The sequence below is a fragment of the Fundulus heteroclitus genome, chromosome 19 (genome assembly GCF_011125445.2).
Source record: "Fundulus heteroclitus isolate FHET01 chromosome 19, MU-UCD_Fhet_4.1, whole genome shotgun sequence".
Classification (NCBI taxonomy): Eukaryota; Metazoa; Chordata; class Actinopteri; order Cyprinodontiformes; family Fundulidae; genus Fundulus; species Fundulus heteroclitus.
Genome location: NC_046379.1, coordinates 28,249,334 through 28,275,591, shown reverse-complemented (window position 1 = coordinate 28,275,591; position 26,258 = coordinate 28,249,334). Strand labels below are relative to the sequence as shown.

Below are 26,258 nucleotides of genomic sequence, written 5' to 3'. Positions count from 1 at the left end.
AAAAATCTAAAATCGGAGAGTAGTAGGAAAATCTAGCAGAGTGAGGAAAAAGTGGTTAGTATGTCCTCCAGCAGCCTAAGCCTATAGTAGGATAACCACAGAGGTGGATTTAGTAGGGAGACAATAAAGAACAGCTAAAATTAGATAAATATGATTTATTTTCATCTGAACATTTGCTGCAGCATCTTAGATAAGCTGAAGGCCTTTTGCTGCATTTTGTGGACTCCCTGATCGCGAAGAATTACATTAGTTAAAGGCATACTATGCAACATTTTTCAGTTAATTAATGTGTTCCATACCGTTTTGGATGATTAAATGAGTCATTTCAGGTCGAACAAAGGTTTTCTCGGCCGCCCTGGTGGTCTGTGGGGGAAATACCGCACTTGCAATTGCAGGAGCTCTCGGCCCGCACACACAGGCTCAGAAGTCTCGTGCAAGACCGCGAGAGTCGGTCTTGCTTTACGGAGAGAACTCCATGTGTTTTTGCCCTGCCATTCACTATATGCACGCGCGAAAGCAACAACAAAGAACCGCGTGTTAACGTCAAATAAACATGCAAGCATATCAAGTTTTATTATTATTATTATTTTATATTTTTTTATGTTGGCGAGAGAAATAATAAGAATAAAACTGGCGGCCGCGGCGGCCGCCTAGGCCTCGCCAAGTGCTGCAGGAAGCTTGATGTTCATACTTTCACTGTGTTAGTCATTGTTTGTACTGCCGTTTTTTCCACTTTTCGTTGCGTTTGCCTGTCTGCTAAGCTCAAAACAACCGCGCCTGGCTTGACGGAGAAACCAGAAAAGCTGAGCATCTTTACGACAGTGCACTTTTACTTTCGCCCTCTGGGGGGAGCCTTGCTGGAAAATCAACCCCGGTTGCATAGTATATCTTTAAGTAACTAGTTTTTCTCCATCACTCTTAGACAGGATACTTCTAATTATGGCAATATTCTGGTGGTGAAAGAAAGCAGTCCTGAAAACATGTTTAATATGGGATTTAGTTGACATATCCCCGTGAAAGATAATACCCAGGTTCTTTATTTCATTACCGCAGGCCAGTTTAATGAATAACTAACTTACTAAGCAATTTGTTTTTCAGGGGTCTGGTCCAAAAACAACAACTTCTGATTTGTTTGAATTTAGAAGCAGAAAATTTAAAGTCATCCAGGTTTTCATACCTTCAAGACATGCCTGTAGTCTAGCTAACATTTGCAGTTATCTGGATTTATGGATAAATATTGCTGAGTATCATCACCAAAACAGTGGAGATTTGCCCCATGCTGTCTGACAATTTTACCAATTGGAAGCATACTTTGTAAATATAATTGACTCAAGCATTGATACCTTAGAGTTTTAAGAATACTTTATCATTAACACCAACAAACTGGAATGTGACAATTATTATTTATATCAACCTAGCACTGTTATCAAATGTGACAGGACAAGTACAGAGTGGCACCAGTCCATTATCTGAGGCCGTTGGAATTTCATTGGTGACATTTACCAGGGCTTTGATGAGCTCTGAAACCTGACTGAAACTCTTTAAATGGGTCAGAATTAGAATCAACGTATTTGCCAATGTTGTTTCACACAAATAAGAAATTTGACTTTAGTTTAACTTTTCTCTCTCTCTATGAAGACATCCGTTAATCCTTCCATTGTCTGTTCCTGCTTGTCCTTACATGGTCACTGGGAGAGACTGTCTATATGCAGGCTCATAATTGTTCTGGGTCAGACCAATAACAGTGGTGTCATCTGTAAACATAAGGAGTTTCACAGATGGGTCCAGTGAACTGTCCTTTGTTTACAGAGAGAAGAGGAGTGGGGTCACTGGTTATCTTGTGCAGGATAAGATACTCCCCAGCCTCACCTGCTGGTGCCAGTCAATCAGAAGGCTGGTGATCTGCTCACAGATGGAGGGCAATACAATATAATACAACTTTATTTTCAAAACACTATAAAAAAAGCATTGACCAAAGTGCTGTACACTGATAAAAACTAATAAAACAAAGAATGTACTCACCAGTTCAAGGAGACATAAATACAATAAATCTCTAACCAATGTGTCAGTAGTGTGAGCTTGCTGTGCTTCTGATAGAGGAAATATGGTTTGATGGTGTCAAAGGCTGAGCTGAAGTCCACAGACAGATTCCTAGGTGGTCTAGGTGGTGCAGAATGATGTGTAGTCCCAAACTGACTACATCATCTGCCGACCTGACTGCCAGGCAAGCAAATTGCAGGGGTTCTAGCAGGGGGCCTGTGATGTCTTTCAGATGTTTCAAGGCCTGTAGTCCTTTAACCCCATGATAGTGTGTTTCTTGGGGACCAGTTGAAAAGTTGAGCATTTTAAGCATGAGTAAACTTCCCACAGCTCCAGAGAGTAGTTGAAGTTCTAACGTGAATATGAGGGCCAGTTGGTCACGTATGCATCACCTTGTCAGGGATGCATACCTTATTAGCCATAACAATTCCCAGTGGGACCATTTGGAGGAGAAAGGCTGTCCTCATCGGTTCTGCAGCACCGTAAAGTCTGTGTTGATCAAGATGTGGTGGTGTTGGTGTTGAGTTCAATCCTGCCCCGTGTTTGCTATTTAGCACAGAAACCCCTTCATATAGAGCCAATCCAGGGAACTGTAATCAAAGCTGAGACCATCAGGCCAAGTAGCCTGAGATGCATTCTGCCTGGGAGATATTTCCCCATATGAAATGTGTCTAGGCAGGATTGGAAAGCTTGTCTGTGGACAGTTGAGCCCTGAATGAGACTCCAGGGATAAACCTATGAAAAAGATGGCCTTACTGGTGATCAGTGAGCTTTTCTCTTGGATTATTTTAAAACCAAGACCAACCTGGTGTCCTGTTTTCTGTCGTGCTCTGAAGTTTCTACTCTTGAGCTTGACGCCAGAAGCTTGTTGTTGATGTAGATGGTAATGCAGAAGCCCTATTCTCCTGAGTGGAGCTATGGATGCTATATCCTATCTGTACAGTTCACATATACACAGGCTCAGGGAATGGCAGAGAGGAGCACTTTGTATTTGTACACCACACCCTGAAGTTTCAAACACAGAAACGATCTCTGTGGCAAGCATATTGGTATGTGAAAGTATACGTCCTTCAGGTTGACTGAAGTGAACCAGTCACCTGGGTGCACAAAAAATGTTTGCATAAACCTTACGAGGGAAACATGTATCAGCATTTTGAACTTTTAAGTTCTTAGACATCTGTTCATCGCACACAGATCAACAGTGAGGTTATTTGCATTTGGAGAACCGAAGCAAACTCCCCTGGGAATCATAATCCTCCTGAATTGTGGTGGTGCAGAAACAAGTTAGATCCTGTATCCCTTGATCATGGTTCTCACCACCCAGACTGAGGTGCCACATGCTAATTAGCTCTCCTCTATTACTGGAGAGGGGCTCTCGGATCTGCTGGCAAAAACACTGGCTCCCGATTCGAATGGCAATAAGTCAATGATGAACTCTTCACCCCAGCTGATGCCTGGAGTGGCCGCGTCAACATACCTACTGGCAGGGTTAGCTGCCGAAGGCATCGGGTTGCGTGGTGAAAGGCTAGTTTGGTGCTCTACTTTGGATGTTCTATCAAGTGAAGCATGCAAAGTGCTTGCACAACGGTAGTGATATAAACTGCCTGAGCATACTCCAGGCCCAAACAAACTATACAAACATTGAGTGGATCCCCAACTGTTCACAAATAGTAAGTTACCTCCTAAAAAATTCTGGCTTACCTAATTAAGTGTGGGTAAATAGGTAGGCTAGTAAGCAGAAGCAGGAGGTTAGCTGCTGGTGCTTGTGACTACTATTTTTTGACAGTTATCTCATATTGACTTGCTGTGTGATGGCAGCGGAGTCAAAGTGTTTAGCATAGCCTTGTGTAGTGTGGTGGTGAACTTATAGGCTAATAGTTGATGCAGTGGGTGTGCTGTGGTTCACTGACTACTGCTTTTTGGCAGACCAGACACTTGCTGGTTATCTGCATGGTGGTAGCATAGATGGCAAATGTCAGCCTTCTGCTGAGCCCTATGGTGAAGGAAACAGGAAGTGACTACTGTTACAAGTGATATTGCCCAGTGACCAAGCTGTGGGCTCCATCTGTGGATAGTTAAGCGAAACACCAATGTAGGCATTCGCTGAAGAAGAAGCTTTTAGGTGACGTGAGCAGATTTTTTTAGAATGGCAGTGTGACACAGTGTCTTGCTTACATATTCTAAGAGGATATCCCTCCTCTAAGCATTAGTGTCACAGTTGCCAGCCAATCATGACTAGCTTAATGGAATAGGAGCTTCTGAGGGCTACACAGGGGAGCATACCTTTAGAGAGATACCCAGCGAATGCTTGAAAGTGAACCGGTTGTAGTAATAAGAGAGAGAGCAGATCCTACAAGGTTGAGTGATTAGCAGTTCAGGAGACAGCTGATATAGTTTGATTAAATGACTTCTGCTGCATTACATAATCAACTTGTACTATAAATGTTGTCTTTTCCTAATATGAATCCAGTTTTGAGGTTATTTATAGAAATCATTGAATTAAATTGCAAAGATGTATGGTTGAGATTTCATAGGTCAACAAAGGCATTCACCCACAAGACATTGATCCTCTGTTTCAGAACATGTGGGTAAAAATGTTGCTATCATATTTAAGAAAAGACAGTTAAGTCTGTAAGTCCTCTGACCCCTCCTACCACTTTCTTTCTTCAGCATGAGCTCACAATGTCTCAATAACCTTCAAAGTATCCCCACGTCATAGCTGTCTTGCATTTTCTGTGCAATCCACATGCTGCACACATCCACAGTGACTAACATTTCAAAATGTTGTACTCTAAATTACTTCAATGCATTTGTAATCAAGGGCTCTGCCAGATTATAGGCTTAATTCCAGACTGAGATATACACCATTTTGAAAACACACTACCATTGGAAATGATTACTTGCCTGGGAGCAAAGCTCACTATAGATTATCACTGAATATTTTCATAGAGTCAAGACCTTTATTTATGAAAAGAACGTGTGTGGGTGTGAGTGAGTGTGTTGTATAAATTTTACTTTTGGATATTTTTTACATCTAAGGAAGAAAGTCCATGCATTAGTGTTTTTAGATCATTATTATTATTATTATTATTATTATTATTATTATTATTGACCTCAAGTCAAACCACATTTTTGTTGTGCCTACTCCTTTTCAGACTGTTTGGAATTATTTATTTTGAAGGTTAAAAGTGCATCAGTATTACATTATAAGTGTTAGAAGAAAAAGCATGTGCACAGTTTATCAGCTGATGTTGTCTTGTTTTGAATTTGTAGATAGGTTGAGGAAACAGTGCTGGGGTATTTTGTTTTCTCCAGCAGTATTTTGTGACAATGTAAATAAAAAACATTGCCATGCAACACAAAGTTCACCTTTGAGCATTTCTTCTTAAAGTAATATCCATAAACCTTTATTTTTATGGAAATGTGATATTAATTAGTGGGCAGTAACATGCCATATGAAATATACATAGAACTTTACATTAGTTTTATGGATGAAACTATTTCCATGTTACATAATAGATGTTTCAACAAAACCAAATGTGCCACAGTTTTTGGTATTCCTAAAAATCTCTTCATGTAAGATCTGATTTAATGGAGAAGTCCGGTCAAAATCAGAATTCAAAATGCTGAAAGTACTTTAAATATACAATTATTACATACTGTTCAATAAATGATAAGCTTTTTTCAGCAGTAATCATCACTTATTGCAACCGTAAACTGCAGAAAATACAGGCAGAGTGGCTCTTTCTGAGTTTACTCTCTGCTGCTGTCACGATCAGCTGCAGCGTGTTATGAGGCGGAGGGATATTTCGGCATCACTTAGTTTAGACCCCAAACAATCGATTTCACTTTCAGAAACAAGCCCAAAAAAACTGCAACCTGCAACTCATGAAATTTACAAGCGACTTTAAAAAAAACAAGACCAAAGTTGCATAAAATAAGTGGGATTCACAACAGTGAGCAATCTTTCCAAGTTCGTCGTATCCCTCCGCCGCTCTGATCGGGTAAACAAATGTTACGGCAAATTCTACATCATAAAAAAAGAAAAACCTACCGAAAATCCTCGCTCTCATGTCATCTTAAAGACATCCTTTATCCAAATGTTGGCTTCAGACGACGTGTTTTCTCTCTGGCCAGATGCACGATGGCAAATCCTCCCTCTTCACGGTGGTAATCCATCATAACAGCCCATGGTGGATGATCGGGAAGGTGAAAAAACTAATGTTTTTTCCACTTTAACCCGATGTATTGTTACATCCAACTGCCATGCACGTGAGCATTGCTGCTTCTGCAATAGCTCTCGCGAATTTCAATGGTGAAGTCCTCTGGAAATCCGAAATAATTGTTGTTGATCGCAGCTGTGTACAACAGCTCCTACAGCTGCTAATGACTGCGTGCCTGCGTTCTCACTAAGACTAAGAAAGTAGAGCACATAACCCCAGTTCTAAAGTCCTTACACTGGCTCCCTATATCTCAGAGAATAGACTTTAAAATACTTCTGTCAGTCTATAAATCCCTGAATGGCTTAGCACCTAAATACATTACAGACTTGTTATCAGCGTATAAACCATCCAGACCACTAAGGTCTTCTGGCTCCAGCCTGCTCTGCATACCTAGAACCAGAACTAAACAAGGAGAAGCAGCATTCAGTTCCTATGCTCCACTTATCTGGAACAAACTTCCAGAAAACTGTAAAAGTGCTGAAAGCCTGAGTTCCTTTAAATCGCGATTAAAAACACATTTGTTTAGAATTGCCTTTGAATGTTCAAGTTAAAATGTTTTACTGTTTTCAAATCTTCTTTTTTGTTTCTACACTGTCCCTACTTGCTTTTGTTCTGTTTTGTTTTCCTGTATTTTAATCATGTAAAGCACTTTGCATTGTCTCTGTACTGAATTGTGCTATATAAATAAATTTGCCTTGCCTAATGCGCGGCGAACTGCCGTCGGCTCTCCGCTTATCCCCGTCACAGGATGTGATGTCAGGCGGCCATTACTGCCCCCATACACAGTGATTTTTTTTTTTCTTATTGATTAACGCTAAATTCATTAAATAACCACAGACATATTAGTTTTAGGTATAGCTAATGATCCCCTGATTTTTCCTTGTTGACCGGAATTCCCCTTTAAAGGACCCGCAAAGATAACCAAGCAGAGAGTTCTGCAATAAAGGTAGGGTAGTTCAGGGATCACTAAAATGGAGAGCAGACAGTTAGTGATATAATCATAAGATGATGACTGAAAACAGGAGAGTAAAGAATCACTAACCTCCTGAAAGAAATCAGGAGATATCTGGTCCTGAGTGTGTGGGAGGCTCCAGCCAGTGGGAGCAATGGGGAAGCCCTTTGGAGCCTTTGTTTGGTGGCAGGTGATGTCACGGTGAGCGATGGGATTACTCGATGGGTACACCTAACCAGTTCAGGCGTCGGTACAGAAAAAATCCACAAATCTGACAAATCCAATCCAGATAAGCAGAGCTTGGTCAGGTGACAAGCAATTTCACAGATGCAGATAAGAGGAGAATTCATGGAGGAGCCAGGTAGAATGCTAGAATCAATAATCACGTCTAGACTCGAAAACCAAGAAGTAAGATCAAGCAGGGAATCCAAAAGGGGCAAGGTGAGAGACAAGAATCCAAGGGGCAAAAACAAGGGCATAAACAGAAGATCTGTATCAGAAGGAACACTGGATTTATTTATATGCACAAGGCTTTTGGTAGTATGGCAGAGACTTATGGGCTAAACTGAGCTACATATAGGTGATGGAACAGGCTATGCAGTAAATGACATGATGCAGGTGAGCAGAATCTTACTTGATTGCATGGTGGCTGGCTGAGGAGTAACACCGGATGACAGACTGACAAACCATTACACATTAAAACTTAAATGCAATACAGGGTTCCCGCCAGCGTATTTCAGCGTAACGGCCCGTTACACCTGTCAGTTGTCAAAATTATGCTGTATTAATGGATCATGGGCTGACATCTGGGCTATCTTTACGCAGCATTTCCCCCACTCAACCATTCACCCTGCCCAAATTGTTGCACTGTCTCCTCCCTGCAGCTGCACATCTGATCCAAATAAAGAGCAGCTGTTGGAAGTTTTAAAGTCTCCTAACGTAAACAACCGTCTTTATAGACAAATACAAAAGTGTTGTTTGGAGGAACTTTCCCAGGCAAACACACAAGAAAAACTAAATGCTGTACATGGTACATGGTAAGCCAACAGTATGACATGGATGTTTTAAAGCAAATTAAAAAGGTCAGTAAAGCTCTTTAATCTGCATCAGTGAAGTTGTAAACCTATGTTATAAGCATGTTATAAGCTTAACAAACAGGCCAACAACGGGGTCCTGTCAGTAAGGTCTCCCCCTTCGAGCTGCATCATGCAACGCTCTGCTATGTGAATCTATACTGAAGCACAGAGAAAAGAAACCAAAGGAAACAATATCTTATTGAAATATTGAAACATTTTAAATAGAAATCTGGTGAGTCTTTCCAGCAAACAAAATATGATTCCTCAATGGGTCTTTCAACGGAATAAGGACCCCAAACAATGTTGCCAAATCAACACAAGAAATGGTTAATTGGACACAAAATGAATCATCATCTCAGTCCTTTGAAAGAAGTACAATAAAACAAAACTGTTGGGTGTGCTAAAGAAAAGAATGTAAGAGATTGTTGCGCAATCTTACCTATTGATTGGTTAAGTGTGCTCAACATATAGTTTTCCACAATATCAAATTTATTGTTGGGTAGGAATATTCAAACACTAAATTGTTTTTGGAGCAGACAACATAAAAAAATTAGCAGTTACATTGTTAAAAGATTTTAAATTGGAATCCAAGACAAAAGCCCTGATTAACTATTTTCAATAGTTGCAGATCTTTAGGTGTAATAGTTGGAACAAACTTTGTAATTTTTCTGAGTTGGGGGTATCTATAGCATCAATAGGTTGATGGAATCACAGTTTACAATGTCGTTTAATTTCTAAGTCAAAACGTGCTATTAAGTTCTTCCTTTTTCCTTTTATTTCAGATTTTATTTCACTCATCCTGCATAACTATGGCAAGGCTCTATTGCAAGTGTTTTTCTCTTTGCATGTGATATTCACTGTCTGGCAGCACTTACGAGCTTCAGATGTCCACCTTGTTTGATCCTCAAAATTAGGTTATATATCAACACTAAGATAGTCAACTGTTCACCCACGTTTATCGAGTCAAAATCATGTCTGCATCTTGATGCATTGTAAAATAATTTTTTTTTTCAATGATTGCAAAATCATTAATTGTGTAAAAAAGAAAAAAGCCAGAGATGTACTTTTGCACGTACTCTAAATTATAGTATTCAATCACCATTAATTTATTTTTGAGCTATGTCCCAAGAAAGAAAGCTAAACAAAGTCACAAGGTAACTTTTGTTTCTGTCAACATGTAAGCTAAATGACTGGTAGAAGAAGTCTTCTTTTTCTTTTGAGTTTGTGGGACGTGAAAGACACGAATCGTGTTGCACACGGAGATAGATTTGCTTTATATGTCAAACTTACCTTATGTGCTAGCTGTCTGGGAAGTGATTTTCAGTGCTTCCCAAATAGCTTTGAATACCCTCACTGGCTGTTGTGAGTTTTTACAAACGGCGGGTCTGATGCAAGTAACTGAGTCACTCAAGTGTCACAAGTTACACCACCCAGTACCTGGTCAGTGACTGACAGTCCTCTGATGTCCTATTTTCAGCCTGACTGGGCTTGTTTGGAACCCCAACTAAGAAGGTATTAAAAGGGGCCTGTTACCACAAAACTGTTACTAATGGAAAACCCATATAACCAAGTGGAGCCATGGTGTGTTGCAATTACATGGTACTAAAATAAACGGGGCAGTAGTCATGGTGTGCTGCTTTGGAATCTAGATGAATTGACATACTTGATAAAACCATGAAGTTTTCTCTCTAGCAGAAAATCATACAGAAGAATGTTTAGTCATCAGTTTGTTACTTTAAGCTCAAGAGCAATTGGGATATTCCATACCATACCATACCATACAAACTTTATTAATAAAGTGCTTAAAAAACAAGAATAAAAAGATAATGCATAAAAACACTTAAAAGAAACAATAATATAAATTTAAAACAAGAACTAAGTCTCACTAGTGGTAAAACCTGGTTTTAAAGGAAGGCAGTGAATGAGCCTCTCTTATGTGCAGGGGCAGGGTATTCCATAATTGAGGAGTAACAATAGAAAAGGTCCTGCCCCCTCTGAGCTTCCTCTTAGCCCTTGGTACCTCCAGGAGATGCAGTTCAGCTGACCTGAGGGGCCGAGAGGACGAGTAAGGATGAACAAGCTCAGAGAGGTACGGCGGGGCAAGACTTAAAACACGTGAATAAGAATTTTAAAATGAACTCTAAAATGTACTGGGAACAAATTGAGTGAGGCCAGAATAGGAGTAGTATGCTCTGTTTTTGAAGTACCTGTTAAAAGATGAGCAGCAGCATTTAGAACCAGCTGCAGACGAGAGAGCCAAGATTGATTCACTCCAACATAAAGTCTATTACAATAATGTGGGTGGGAAGAAAATAAGCATGGATTACTGTTTCAAGGAGTTGTCTTGACAGAAAAGATTTCAATTTTGCCAGCTGCCTTGAGTGATCAAACAACTGCTCTGATCTGACCATCTAATTTAAAATCACAGTCTAACTAAAAACCCAAATCATTGACAGTTGGTCTAAATATGCTGTCAGGTGTAACAATTTACTCGGATCATAGGAGTGACTTTGTCCAAACACTATTGCCTCAGATTTGTTATTGTTAAAGTTAAAAATGTTTAGGGCTAGCCAAGATTTAATGTCTTCCAGACAGTCCAATTGGGCTTTCACTGAGAAGCTGTACCCCTGCTTCAAGGGCAGATAGAGCTGACAATCATCAGCATAGAAATGGAAAAGAAGTCTATATCTTCTGTGGATGGAGCCTAATGGCAATAAATACAATGAAAAGAGAAGATGTCCTATAATTGAGCCATGTGGGATCCCACATGATAAAGAAGAGCAAGATGATTCAGTGTTTGAAATGTTGACAGAGAAAGATTGATCGGCTAGGTAGGATCTAACCAGTCCAGAGCAGTGTGTGAAAAGCCTACTAAATGGTTTAGACGTGATATTAATATATTGTGGTCAACAAGGTCCAAGGCAGCGGTTAGGTCAAGCAGAACCAAGACCGTATAGGTACCACGATTGACAACTCTTAATAATGCTTATTCTGTAGCTTTAAAACCAGACTGAAAGGTTTCAAGAATGTAATTTTCATCAAAGAAAGATTGAACTTGACAGAAAGCAATCTTCTCTAAAAATTTGTGAAACAAGTGACCACTTAGAAATAGGTCTATAACTAGCCATCATGGAGTGGTCTGGACCAGACTTCTTAAGAAGCGGTGTAATTACTGCATGTTTAAGTTTTGCAGTGCACACCAGTGCACAGACTGCGGTTAACAATGGTAATGACACATTGTGCAATACTGGGAAAAACCTCCTTAAAAAAATTGTGAAGGGACTGGATCCCGCGGGGAGCCAGATGGCTTAAGATGCCTAACCACATCTTTTGAAAAAGAAAGAGTCGTAGTCATGAACTGAAAACAGCAGAGCAAGTTTCTGAGACAGAAGGGTCAGAGTCAGGAGGGATAATCAGAGCCCTTGTGGTGACAACCTTTTCAATGAAGAACTTTAAGAAATTATTATTCAACAGAACAAGTTTCCAAAGTACACCAGCAAATTCACCCCTGAATGACTAAACTATAACAATGTTTTTGGACTGATTTAAAAATATTCCTGACTTAAATCTGATTGAGATTATTAAAAAGACAAATAAATCTTTCTAAAGTGAAACTGCATCAACATTGATGTAAAAGACACATAACCAGATGTGGCAAATACTCAATGGTGTTTGTTGCCGCTGAAATTGCAACAAGGGGCCGATGAAATTGGGTCAAGTTGGTGTGGATAGCTTTAATGCATAATAATGCATAATTAATTTAATCATAGTTTTAAAACCATTTTTGTTATTTATATGTTATCTTCCACCTTTGAAACATTGCCCGCTTCTATAGTATGCTTTTCCGTATATTTCTGTTTTTAAAATTTTGTAAAACGTCTTTAAGTGTCCAGATAAATCAGTAAGTTTGATGTATTATTATTATTATTATTATTATTATTATTATTATTATTATTATTATTATTATCTGCATCTGATGTTGACATTTGATTGATCACATTTCAGTGTGACAAAAAAGCTAAAACAATTAAAATCGGCAAGAAATTTGTATTTAGAAGTTCTGGAATTAAAATACAGACCTATGATTCAGGGGAATAACAAATTGTTTTGCCTCTGTTACGCAAACAGTTAATGGGTGTTTTTTTTTTAAGTGAAATCATAAAACTGTAAGGAATTTAGTAAGCATGCAAATCTTTGCCAGATCCTGCATAGTTTTCCTGTATGTACTCAGTATGATGTTGTTGCCCTTCAGGAGGCAGATTGTTTCATGAGTCAGATTAAATGAATACCATTTGATTTTTGATAGAGGGGAAATGTTTGTTCCTAAGAAACAGAATTTTTTCCAAGTACACACCAGCCCTAAAGCACTGAAATGGTGCCAATTTGTATTTATAACCATTTCCCATATCAACAATTACTACATAATTACAACACATGGGGTTACATCCTGGGTCTTTTTATTGTTGCTCAAATTTCCCTTCATAGTCACTTTCTTTTTCTGTGCTTCTATTGCAGAGGCGCCTCCATCTGGGATGTCCAAGAATGGATACTTCTTTCAAGAAATGGGTGAGTCTGATGCACTAAAACTTCTGATTTGCCTCAAATAACAAACGCTTCCCTTTTGTCAGGTGGATTCCCCCAGGCCCTAAAAACAGCAATTATCAAACTGATGTTGAAAAAGAACAATTTACTACTACTGCAGAACTATAGACCCATCTCAAACCTCCCGTTTATCAGCAAGATTATTGAAAAAGCTGTGTTTCAACAATAACTTCTTAACAATGACCATCCACTTTTATGTTTTTCAATCAGGTTTCCGTGCTCACCACAGTACAGAGACAGCACTTGTTAAGGTGTTCAATGACATCCATATAAATGTAGACTGTGGAAGAACCTCTGTACTGGTACTATTGGACCTTAGTGCAAAACTGAGTCAGCCTCTCTGGTACGGCACTCAACTGGTTTAAATCCTACTTAAAGGACAGGGACTTTTTTGTGTAAGTAGGTAACTCTCTACATCAGAGACGACGAAAATCACATGTGGGGTTCCCCAACGGTCCATCTTGTGTCCCCTCTTATTCAATATCTACATGCTCCTTCTAGCTCACATGGTAAAAAACAACAACAGAAGTTACCATAACAATGCAGACGACACGCAGTTCTAGTTCACCATGTCATCAGGTGACGATGAACCCATTCAAGCGCAGAGTAAATGATTGGAAGGAATCAATTCATGGATATGCCAAACTTTTCTACAATTGAATAAAAACAAAACTCAAGTAGTCATTTTGGACCAATAGAGGAGCGATCAAGAGTTAGCACAGCTTCAGTTGTTCACCTAGTAAAAAAAATTTGGCTGTACTGATGGACTCAGACCTGAACCTTTAAAGGCGTCTAAACACAATTATAAAGCTGGCCATCTATCACCTGAAGAACAAATTGATTTAAGAGAGGGAGAGAACACTAGTGGCTTAGTTTGTAAGAGACGTCACGGTTAAAAACAAGCTCAATAAACTGCACGTTCATTGAGCGACTCACAAAATTTACAAGAGACTTAAAGGAAACAAGCCAGATGTCACTTAAAATAAGCAGACTTGGTAACACTGTTATTGATGCCAATGGCTTTACATTGGGTTGCCATAAAGCTATTTGTGTTACCACGAGAACAGAGCCACAAGACCGCCTCCAAGGCGGAGGCATGGAATGTTGCAAATGTGGTTTTTCATCTCATAAAAACTTGGATTACCATCATACGGACTTAGAAGAGGATATATTAAGGTAAAAATCATACTTAGTATACCTATAAAGCCACCCACAAACCTCTAAAGAGCATTCCTCACTTCATTCCATGTCAACATTAATTTTTCTATGTTCCATTTTGATTTAACAATTGCTTTGTACAATGCTCCTTCACCGTTTCTCACAACCACATCCAGTCTCTGATTGGTTGATGTGACGCGAGCTGACACAAAAGTTCAGGTTTTTAAGTCCTGCGAAAGTCATGGCAGGCTCCGCTTTGCTCTTGCTCCACTCGTTCTGCGTGAATTGCGCTGAGTTTATTAATAAATTAATAATTAATTAATTATCAGTTTTATTAACTTTCAAAAAGTTAAATAATGCCTTTTTGTAAAGTCGTGAGTTGTGATAATGAATTGCTGTGCAATAATAGGAAACTGGCTAGACTGATTATTGTAATGTGCGATCTGTGTTAAATTAAAATATATGACGTCATCATAGTGTTGGTTATGTGTCCTGCATTGTCCATGGTTGTGGTTGGCCTTCTATGATCATAGGATTGGTTTATATTTAATGTGACAGGGAGCCAGTGGAGTTAATGTACAGGAGTGAAATAGATGATGTAATGATGAAGCTGCTGTCTTCATACCAGTTGCAGTCTATGGAGGTTTTTCTGGGGGACAGGGAGGGAAGGGAGTTGAAATTGTAAAGGCGAGAGGTGAGTGGACAGTGAACCAGTTTGGCGTGAAGTGTGAAGGAAGAGCTTGATGGTGCAAAGATGAAAGTAAGTTAACCAGGTGATGTTATGCATGTGGAAAGTGAAGGAGAGGATGGAGAGGGCTGTCCAGGATAACGCCAAGGCTCTTAAGCTGAAAGTTGGGGGAGATACAGGGACTGTCAATGCATATTTTAGGACTACCAGATTTGGTTAAAGTTGACTTTAAGCAATTAGCAAGTGTGGTACATGATGTGGCATGACGTCCACGGCCCTGGGAATATATGGGCTTACTAGGAAAAAAAATTCAGTCAAATTGATTATTTTTGCTTTAACCCCTGGGCTAGGTTAGCGGTTAGCCGTTCATTGTAGTGCCGCTTCTCTCACTGTATACTGTGAACATGGCTGAGAGTCACAAGAAGCGAACCACATTCACGTTTATAAGGAGAAGAGGAAGGTCTCAGTAGAAAGAAATAAGACCAGAGTGGATTTGGTAGATTTTCTTTCACGCTATCCCCCTGAAGAGCAAGGTAAGACAGTCTTGCACATGCACAATTATTCAAAAAGGGACTTGGGGAAGATTTTGGAAAAATCAATGACTCTAGCTTTAAATCAAGGTTAAAAACTTATTTGTTTAGATCAGCCGTTAAAAGTTGATGTCAATTCAAACTGTTGTAGTGAAATAAAACTGCATTAGATTAAGTTTGTAGTCCAACATATATTGATCTACTGCTACTATTCCAGTGCAAAGTACCGTGTTTTTTGGACTATAAGACAGACTTAAAATCCTTACATTTTCTCAAATATTGATGGTGCACCTTATAATCCGGTGTGCTTTATATATGATTACCGCTGCGCTTACTGACCGATTTTATGTGGTACAATGTGCTCAGAAATCTGTTAAAATGTGTAAGTATGACTTTGGTAAGCAACGAAGCCCCTACCCTCAATGGATATTCGGAGTATTACACTGATTGGACTACCTGATCGGACCCCTGAGCAGTCTACAAGACTGCCTGACTGTAATGTCTAAACTAGAAATGCATTCATGTAATGGCCCCTACATACTCGTGCGTACTTCACTCAAGGTGAACTCTGTGTGGACTCCACACTTACAGGTACATGTCACACTATAAACTTCTCGGAGGAAAGAAGTCTTTACATCGATCTGTTTTCTATGTGACACTGAGCTTGATACACTGAGCTGCTCCAAGCAGGCAGTCGCAAGGACACGTGGCATCATAGCCCATCTCTGTTCTCACTGACAGTGTTTGCAGTGGGAGCCTGCTGGAAAAAAACAAAACATTTTACCATCCGTTCTGCCGCTTCGTCCCACTGGCAGAAAGTGTGGGAATTTTAGGAATATCGCTAGCAACAATAAACCTAGTAAGTTAATTCAATACAAATGTTAAATTTATTTTGGACTTGTGTTAGAAACTGGGCAGTGTAGTCCAAGTACTCTGTCCTCCTGACAGAGACGGATAGCTCTCCTGCTCAGGTGTGTTCATGAAGGGGTGGAATGATATTAAACACTTGGGAAGAATATTTAGTGCACCCTATAATCCAGTGCGCCTTATATGTGTACATTGACGCACATTGACACATTAATTCACCATGGGTCTTAAAATCCTCTGCCCCTTATGATCGGAAAAATACAGTACTTTCCTCTGTGTTTTCCTTTATGTTCTGTTCATGTACAGCACTTTGAATTGTCTTGTTACTGAAATGTGTTATACAAATAAACTTGCCTTGACTTGCCTAAAAACATAAACGAGCTGCTTTAATGAAAATAATGGTCCACAATGTTTTAAAATGGGAAAACTGAATAAGGGATCTGTTCAGAGCTGCAGTTTGAATAGAGTCCCAGTTTCTCATTTATTACATTATAGATGTATAAAAACTTGTTTATACCATAAATGTGCATTTCTTCTAGTTAAAAGAAGGTGTGCTTGAGCATTAAAACAGCAGCAAACTGCTCCAAGCTCTCACACTATGCTGCATTTGGATATAAATAATGAACTTTACTCTGTCTGGTATAACAGCAGTTTCATTACCTTCAAGCCAAGGAGAGACTTCCAATTAGCATGTGCAGCCTTACCAGTTAAGATGGAATATGCTTGCATTGGATCTCCCTGTCTCCCTCAGCCAATTATTCCCTTCCTGTAATACACCGATTCACTCAGCAGATTCACAGAAGGCTCCCTGCTGCAGATGAGCATGGTTGTCTTTATTAGGGAACCTTTTATCAAAATATGAATGCAATTACATTATTGTTGGTATGTAAGCATTGCCCACTGCCGTCGTTGTGGGGGTTCATTAGCAAAGGTTGGTCTGGAAACTAAAATCTCAGCAAAGGTATGTGACGAGCAAAGGGAGATTAATGTCGGTATGTTAAATATTTTTACTGTAGGCCAACTGTAATGTACTGTCTGTCTTACACTGTTTAAGTGGTCCCTCTGCATGGTGATGGTCAGTGTTTTACGTGTACACATCATTAGCATGAGCTCCATGTTCATTATGTCGTTCTTTCATGCAGGACTAATACAAGATCAAACTTAAATGACACAAATTTCCTCAAATTCTCAAAAGGTCAAAACATTATATATTCACCTACCAGCAGTGTTTAGTATTTACCAAAATACACCACAATTAGCCACCAACAAGCTCTTGGTATAATTCTGGCTGGATATTTATCCACAATCTGAATAAAAGAGTTGCCTAAATTATTTGAATTCATTGATTTCCGTCATAGTCTCAGTGAGGTCCACAGATTTTCAAAGGGGTTAAATTAGATATCATTGTTGGGGCGTGCTTCAGTGGCGCAGTGGTTAGCGCGCACGACCCATGTACGGAGGCCTTAGTCCTCGACGCGGTCGACCCAGGTTCTACTTCGACCTGTGGTCCTTTGCCGCATGTCTCTCCCCTCTCTCGTACTCCCTTTCCTGTCAGCCCACTGTACAAAAAACAAGCCACTAGTGCCATAAAAACTTCAAAAAAAATATATGTAGATATTGCAGAAACTTGAATGGCAACCTGCTTTAACCTTTACAAAACCAGTTTTTATGTGTGTTTGAAACCATTGTTCTCTTGGAACACCCTCTTGTGTTCAAACTGCAATCATCTTTCTATTGATTTTGTGAATTTGAAAAATTTAGAGGTAGCCCACATCACTCATTATTAATTTTTACAAGGCAGCAGCACCGCTGGCAGGATCTTAGCATGATGCTACCATCACCGTTCTTGACAGCTGGTACAATGTTCCTATTTTGAAAGCCTAATTTTGACCTTTTCAAAACATCCTTTTTGCTGTTGTGCCCAAATACTTCTGTCTTACATGATCATACATTTTTCTCTAGGTGACATTTGGCTTCGCCGTGTGGGTATTTCCAGATTTCAGTCATAACAAAATGTGTTGATTTTTGGATCTGGTTATTGTTTCTTGGTCTGCAGCTTCTCAGTTCTTGTTGATTTACTTTTCTGGTGTTTAAGCCTCCTACAATTTATGATTGAATTGAGCTACCTGGTTCCTGGAATGTTTGTGATGTTTCCCACCAACTGACTTTAATCGAAAGATAACAGTTTAGGTTAGTTAGTTGAAACTTGGACCCAATTTGGTATTCCAGCAGGAGCATGGTCCCAATTGCACCTCAAAACTGGTTTTGGAAGAATAGAAAGAAACAGAACAATGAGCTTGGGGAAAAATTCCAACATAAACAATTGGGAGATGTATGGAATAAATGGTTAAAGGGATCCATGATTAGATGAACATATGGGCCTAAATATGTTGTCATTTTCCAATTAACTTAAAAATTCCCATTTGTGATACGTAAAAATAATTAATTAAAAAATTGTATAGTCTTTGTTATATTTTTCACCCATGGAGGTCGCCATTTTTTCACCTGTGCAATGCATGTTGGGTTAATGTGGATAGGTCCTACTAGGGCTGGACAATAATTCAATAACAATATATATATCAATCGATAGACGTGTGGTGCGATAGGAAAAAATAGGGTCGATAAAACTTCGATATAGAGACAGTTTTCCTTCCTTCCTTTCAGCCTAACATATTAGTTGATGCTACAGTCACTACTTCCTCTCGACCAATCGTAATCGCGGACCCAGGCACGCCGTCACAAAGCGCCGCCCTCTCAAACCACAACACAGAGCATGTGAATATGTCGCAGCAAGGAGCGGCGGAGGAAATTATCCCAAAACGGGGTTTTACTAGTTCGCCAGTCTGACAGAAATAAACCAGTGATTTGTAAAACTTGCAAGGAACCGGTAAAAACAAAGTCTGGTAACACAACCAACTTGTTTCATCACGTAAGCCGCTCACACCCGCAGCAGCGCGAGCTGTGTCAGCCCCACGCGACTCCGTGTCTTGGTAGGAATCTTCTGGAAGTTCTTCCAAAACAAAGCAGGTATAGCAGCTAAACTGGGCAACCTTCTTTGTGATAAAATGACAAAGCGTCCAAGCAGCATAAGGACATCACGCATGCAGTAACATGCTTCATAGTGATGGATATGCTGCTGTTGTCTGCAGTTGAAAAACCTGGCTTCAGACAATTACTCGCCACTCTTGATCCACGATATAAAGTTCCGGGACGTAAGTTTTCTCTAACAGCGATCCCTAAACCATGTGGGAGTGCCGGGAATCAGTGCAAAATGAGCTGCAATCTGTGTCCTTGCACGCCACAACCTCGGACCTCAGCCCTTCGTCAGCCTCTCAATTATGAAACATGAGGAGTAACTAGTGTACTATTCCCACCTAAATAGGCTATTTTATTTATTTATTTGGTATATTTATTTTGGTCATTTTACTGGTCACTTTAGTTTATTCTTTGTCAGTATTTAATGACATAACTCAGGTCTCTTAAGTTATTTTTCTTTAAAAAAATTCTGTTATGGTTAAAAAGTTGGTTAAATAAAGATTTAATTGGAATTCTGTGATTGTGTTCTTTATTGAAATTAAATCATTTAGCAATATCATAAAATGTCCAAGCAGAGCTGCACATAAAATATGGTTTTAAATATTTTCAATACTTATCGATATCGATCAATATGCGGGGGTTTTTTTAATCGATAAGCTTTTTTTCTATATCGTCCAGCCCTAGGTCCTACTGGACTGGAACCTACAGTTAACACAGGAAGGTTAACACTACTCAGGTGTTTTTTATCATATTACGATTGACTGGTGTAAATTTAGACAATGCCACATGGTGTCACGGTTGGCTATAATTTCAAAACAAAAAAGCACAACAGAAAAAGTGTGGTGTCTTGATTGCTTCCCACGTGAAAAAAAGAAGAGTACTGTTGGAAGAAGACAACTTCCAAAAGACCCAGATTTGAGCTCTCAACACTTCTCTCCAAAAGACTTTGAGTAATTTTTACCAACAAAATTGATGACTACAGGTGGGCATTACACTCGCAAGCTCAAACCAACTGCCATGCCGACTATTTTTATCCATAAAGCACCTAAACCCCCTGCCTTACGAGCGAAAGACACTGGGAGAAATATCAGAGGCAGGCAACACCGGAAGCCCCTTTAAATAATGAAGCTACTGCCACTGCTAGTACTGAATGTGAAATCATGGACCCGAAACCGGACCGATCAGATCCTAAACAAGTGTTATTGGACCTGAGACCAGACACAATGTACTAATTGCTGGGTCACACAGTTCTATGAGCGGTATATGTCATTCATCATTTCATTAATAGTAGTAGTAGTCATAGTAGTAGTAGTAGTAGTAGTATTACTACATAGTCATCAACTTCAACGCACTCTGCTTTAAACTGAAAAGGTTTTACGGTGCTCATTGCTGTTTTGGCTGGATGGATTAAGTGCTAGGACCTAGTATACGCCATTTCCCCAGAATGCATTGCAGCATAAACAACATGGTGACATCCATGTATCAGTAGTTTATTTAAATTTATAAAAACTAAACAGCTTATAGTATTTTTACTGTATTGTTTTTACATCTGAAATAGACATTTCTCAAATAAAGTCCAATTTTACAACTAATCGTTGATTCCTTTAAAACTGGTCTGGAGGAGATAAAGACATGGAGGCAGCAAAATCCCCTCCACCTTTACAGCTAAAAAAGAAAAAACGAATTGGTTCAAATTGGTACTCTACAACAAAAATATCCTCAGTAGTACTTTTCGGCCAGAACATTTCTCTTTCGAGTAAAGTTGCCAATCTTGGTGTTATTTTTGATCCACAACTCACCTTTCAAAGCCATATCAGGTGCATCTAGAAAATTTCTTCCGAAACATTGCAAAACTCCAGCCAACACTCATCAATGTCTTTTTTCCCCTTCGGATTGGACTATTGCAACACACTTCTCATCAGGATTACTAGCAACAACATACAAAAAATACATTACATTCAGAATAGTGATGCCAGGATCCTAATAAGAATCTGTAAACATGAACCTATCACCCCCGTTTTCCGTCCACTTCACTGGCTTCCCGTCTCTGCCTGGGTCACCTACAACCTAAACTAAAGCTTGTATGTATAATTTAGACCCTGTGGGGTTTTGAAAACATACACAGTAGATTGCATTTTGGAAACTCACATGTGCCAGTTTTTCTTTATATCATGCCTTGTTAATGTGTACGTGTCACTAAAACAGCTCGGACATATGACTTGTACAGTTACCTAGATTTTAGAAGACATAACAGCCTAAATATGCCAAACACCAAATGTGAGCAGTTGGTCTGCAGCACATGGAGGAAGTTCTGTATCAGTTCTGTTCTCATAACATAAATCACAGAATTGGAAACTTTTTAATGATACAAGCATGCCTCCGAGTGGGAGTTAGGACAGTGTCAGAATGTCACATCTCCGAGCTCACCTCAAAGGCAGCGGTGGAACACTGCTTATCGTTTGAACCATTCACATCAGTCATTCAGGGGTTTGCTATCAAACAAAACTAAGCCCTTAGCTCTTGTTCCTTCTGTGTATTGCATGCTTTGTATTAACTCATCACAGTTAGGGAGGTTAGCCTCACATGCAGCTTGTCCATATTCTATATTCACAATGCATTAATGTTGAAAGCATTGTAAAACAAAACCCCTTACTAACAACAATGCCCTACATATTTAATAATGCTTTTAAATACAAATCCAAAATTTTAATGACAATAAATAATTCCAAAATTGTTGAACAGATGCTATTGTATTTCCAAATGAACCCAAGGTTCCTGCTGCTGAGCTGTAGCTGCTTTGACACAAGGTGATTTGAAAGTCAGAGCCCAGTTGGTCGGTCTGAGACTGGAAGAGATGCAGGCAAGGCAACAACACAGGTTCACCTAATGTCAAGTGCTGAGGGATCATCCTGATGCAAGACAAACTAAATAAACTGAAATTGGGGCCTTTTCACAGATCAGGTCAACAGATAAAGAGCAAAAGTATGAGATTGTTCTCATTGCATCATGACGATCACTGGATGATATTTGGAAACCCACTAGTTACTGTAGAATTTGATTTAAGGGTCTGCTGTGTCAGCAGGAGATACTGGGATGACTCACAAATAAGGCTGCAGGATGAGTCCTCTGATATTCTCTACCAGATAAAATAACTTAATATTACACATCCAAGACCTCAATCTTTTTTTAAAAGACAATTTTATCTGAGATATAGAAATACTTAACAATCTAATTTTCTGTGAACTGTTTTTCTTTTCATGTCGTTCCTTTTTTCTTCTGCATCTTTGTGTTGCACTTTATGACAATTCCCAGCGGATCAGTGAGATGAGATTGCAAAGATCAGTTTTGTTTTGCATTGAAATTAAAAATCGATTCACATTTATTCTCTAAAACACAGCGTCACTACAGGAAAGAAAGTGTAAAGTGTCTTGCAATAGGATTAACACCCCTTAGACTTTTTCATACTTTCTTACATTACAGCAACAAACCTACAATTATTTTTGGGGATTTAATGTGATAGACTAATTCAAACCAGGTTAGTTTTCCTAATTTTGTTTTTGCAGACAAATATCTGAAAAGTGTGGCATGCATTTGTATTCAGCTCCTCTGATTCAATACTTTGTAGAACTACATCTCACCCAAATTTCAAACGCAACTCTGTTGGGGTATGTCTCTTCTGGCATTGCATATCTAGAGATGGACATTTCTGGCCATTGTTAGTTGCAAAATGGGTCAAGCTCAGTCAGACGGGATTGAAACATCTGTGACTGTGAACATCAGTTTTCAAGAGCTGACTCTAATTCCCAATTAGATTTTTTTGATCTAAACCAGACATGTCAAGCTCAAACCCCGCAGGCAATCTGGCTCGTGATGCAGTTATATCCGCCCCGCAAGGTAGTTTTATTAATACTACATATACACCGCAACACCTACTTCCACATTTTCAAACAATGGCAAACCAAGTTACCACTGCTGAGTTCCCAAGTGCACATTTTGGTGATAAGCTGAGCACGCTGCATAATGGGTTCACAAGCCGTTTTGCTGTCTTCTGAAGAGTAGAAAACAGTGTGGAACTGTTATGTAATCCATTTGATTTTGATGTCAAGAAAGAAGCTGAAAACATCCAGATTGAGCTATAAAATTGAGTACACTCAAGGCAAGATAAAAGGTTATGGGTCCTGCACAGTTTTTCCCTCCATCCTTGAATCAATGTCCGAGCTCTGCTTCCAAGCTGCACGGATGCTCTGCATGTGTGGTATGACTTCCTTGTGGAAGCAGCTGTTCTCTGTGATGAAGTTTTACCATTTTACCATGAAGATGAACAAGACGGCACACAGAGGCAGTCTTACTGATGTGCACCTTCAAAGCAGAATTTCCACAGCACAGGAACTTAACACCAAACATTAAGGAACTTGTTGCTAAAAAGGATGCCGAGCATCATCTTCAGTCAAAAAGGCATAAAGAGCAAAGAAAAGGAAACAAGTCTCTGTCCAACTGTTGTTTCTGTTCTGCTTTTCTTTTTCTTTTGCAAGTTCCATACATTAGCAAGATATTTTTATATCAAAACTTTTTTCCTCTTTTTCTTCTCTAAATTTAATTTCTTTTTTTATAAAAGCGTTTTACAAAAAAAACTATTCCAGCTGTTCAAGATCAAATGTCTGATTAGAATATGGCATTTTTACTTTTATGAATAAACCATACTGGTTTGACCTCAACATGGTGCATGATTTAAGTTTTGGATCCTTCTGTGCTTGAGTTTGACACCTCTGACCTAAACTGTTTAATTGTAACTCAGGCTGTATGTCTAAGTTGGTTGTCCTACCGCAAGGTGACCCTCCTGCTGTGTCTCTTTTTGTCTTGATCTGCAGGTCTTTGATTATTTTTAGGCTCCTGGGAATCATGCTGTCTGTTTGTGTTTTCACCTCTTTAATATTTTTTATTAGTTGGTAGATTCTGTCCTTTCCTTTGTTTCCTGTCATCAGTTAAGATCTTGTTAATTTTGGCTTTAGTTTCTTTGTTCCTGTTTCTGTCAGATCTTGGTTCCCCTGCCCATATTAGTTCATTGCATAGTTGATTTTAGTCTGTTTATGCTCCCCATGGGTATGGTTCTTGTTATTGCCTGCCTTGCCTGTAGGTTTTGTTTTGTTTTTTAAATAAATTGTCATCATGCATTCATCATACGGCTCCCAAGTTCTGATCTGCAATTTAGTCCATCATTTGGTCCATTTGATTTACTTGTCTCTGCTTGAAAAACAAAATAAAAAGCGTCTCACAGCATGATTTTGCCACCACCGTGTCCCCCAATTGGATTAGGTTATTCTTCTGACTTTCTTTTAATAATGGCTTTCTATTTACCTCTCTCCTATAAAGGCCAGACTTGTGACGTGCAATGCTTCTCTGAGTAATGCTCTTCTTGCCTGTCCTGTCAGTTTAGGTTTACAGACATAATTTGGTAGGTTAGCTGTTTTGCACATTATTTGCATTTTCAGGTAATGGGATGAACAGAAAAATATTCTAAGCTTAGGAACTTGTTTTCTGTGTTTTTTTTGGCCTTTACAGAACAGAGATTTTTCTGAGATTAAATTACAAACATTTTATTTAATTTAGTGGTAGCAGATTAAATGAGGCTGTTATAAATGCAGACCAAAATTGTAGGGTTTTGGTCTGAAGCTTTGCCACTCCAGTACCATTACCCTCTGTTTAGTCGTCTTTGAGGTGTGTTAGGGATCGTTATCTTTTGGCCTGCCCTATTGCCCTGGGGCCTCAGTTTCCGAAGGAAGGGCTCCTCTGCTCTCTTCACTATGCTGTATCACATGTTTCACAGCCATCAGCATGTATGCAGCCTCAAACCATGACACTCCCGCCACCATCTTTGACTGTATGCAAGATACGCTTGTCTTTGTACACCTTAGCTGGTTGACACCATCCAAATCAAATAATCTTATCATGGTTTCATCAGACCTCACAACATGGTTCCAGTAATCCATGTACGTAGTCTGCTTGGCTTCAGCAAACTGTTTGTACGTTGGGTAGTACAAGTTGGACGCTGACTACTTTACATTTTATGAAACTTTCATCTGTTTCATGTTGTCCCTTAAAATGATCTAAGAAAATATTTACAAAAACTTCCTGCAGTTAAGCTAAAGGCAGGACAGAAGTGCCCATATTTTAAATGTTGTGTGTGTGTTTAAACCATAAAGTGATGTCACTTTCAAAACCCACAGCTTTTGTTTAATGTACCCATTTCTTCATGAAATGCTGAAAAAGTAAAACGTTTGATTATTCCCAGTTTTCTCTGAGCCACCTAGTTTTTTTAATCTTATTCCACCACTATTTTAAACCTGATGGCACTAAAGAGTTTAAATTTGTCACTTCACAATAGTTAAAAGCTCGCGTTCTCAAACTTGAGTTGAAATATCCAAATCTGACCCTTGATCCAAATCAGGTCAAGTGTCTGGAACAATAGTTAGTTAGTTAGTTAGTTAGTTAGTTAGTTAGTTAGTTAGTTAGTTAGTTAGATTTTGAAGAAATATATATAAATTTTGGTTAAAACTGATATGAAAAAAGGGAATTTTCTTTGTGTTTGTCAGGGACCCTAAGCCTCTGGCAATAAAGTGTAACTGGACACCCTGGTTGTATAATAAACTTTAACTTAAACTTCAGTACTTTAATTACTTTCTAAACCTCAACAAATCATCTCTTTTACACACAGCACCAAGAAAAAAACTGAAAGGGCAGCAAGATACTAATATCAAAACAACTGAGATAAAAGTGACAGATACATTGAGCACAACCTCGTTCTAAATATGACACTGTGCCTTCAGGGAGCTGCCTGAACCTCGAGCTATTTGAATTTATTAGTCATCAAAATTCCAATTGAGTTTTGGTCAAAATATTCTTTGATTTTGTAGAATTCGAAGTTTTACAAAACCAACATGTGGTATTCTTTAATTTTAAAACGATATGGTTACAAAATTAAATAATCCACAGTTTTATATAAAAAAGCAATCAAAATAATTCCATCAAAGAATTTTGCAATGTTCTTAAATGTTGAACTTTCTGTTCTCTTGAAAAAAAGCATTTTTT

General features: G+C 39.0%; 1 protein-coding gene across 4 annotated transcripts in view; it reads left to right on the top strand.

Annotated features, from left to right (window-relative positions):
• The window catches only part of slc4a11 (solute carrier family 4 member 11), a 209,165-nt gene that overhangs the window by 84,526 nt on the left and 98,381 nt on the right, over nucleotides 1-26,258 (top strand). For all 4 annotated transcript variants that reach the window (XM_036150608.1, XM_036150610.1, XM_036150611.1 and 1 more), the window contains exon 2: nucleotides 12,807-12,857. In XM_036150608.1, coding sequence (XP_036006501.1) covers nucleotides 12,807-12,857 — 51 coding nt within the window. The remainder of the gene's footprint in view (nucleotides 1-12,806; nucleotides 12,858-26,258) is intronic.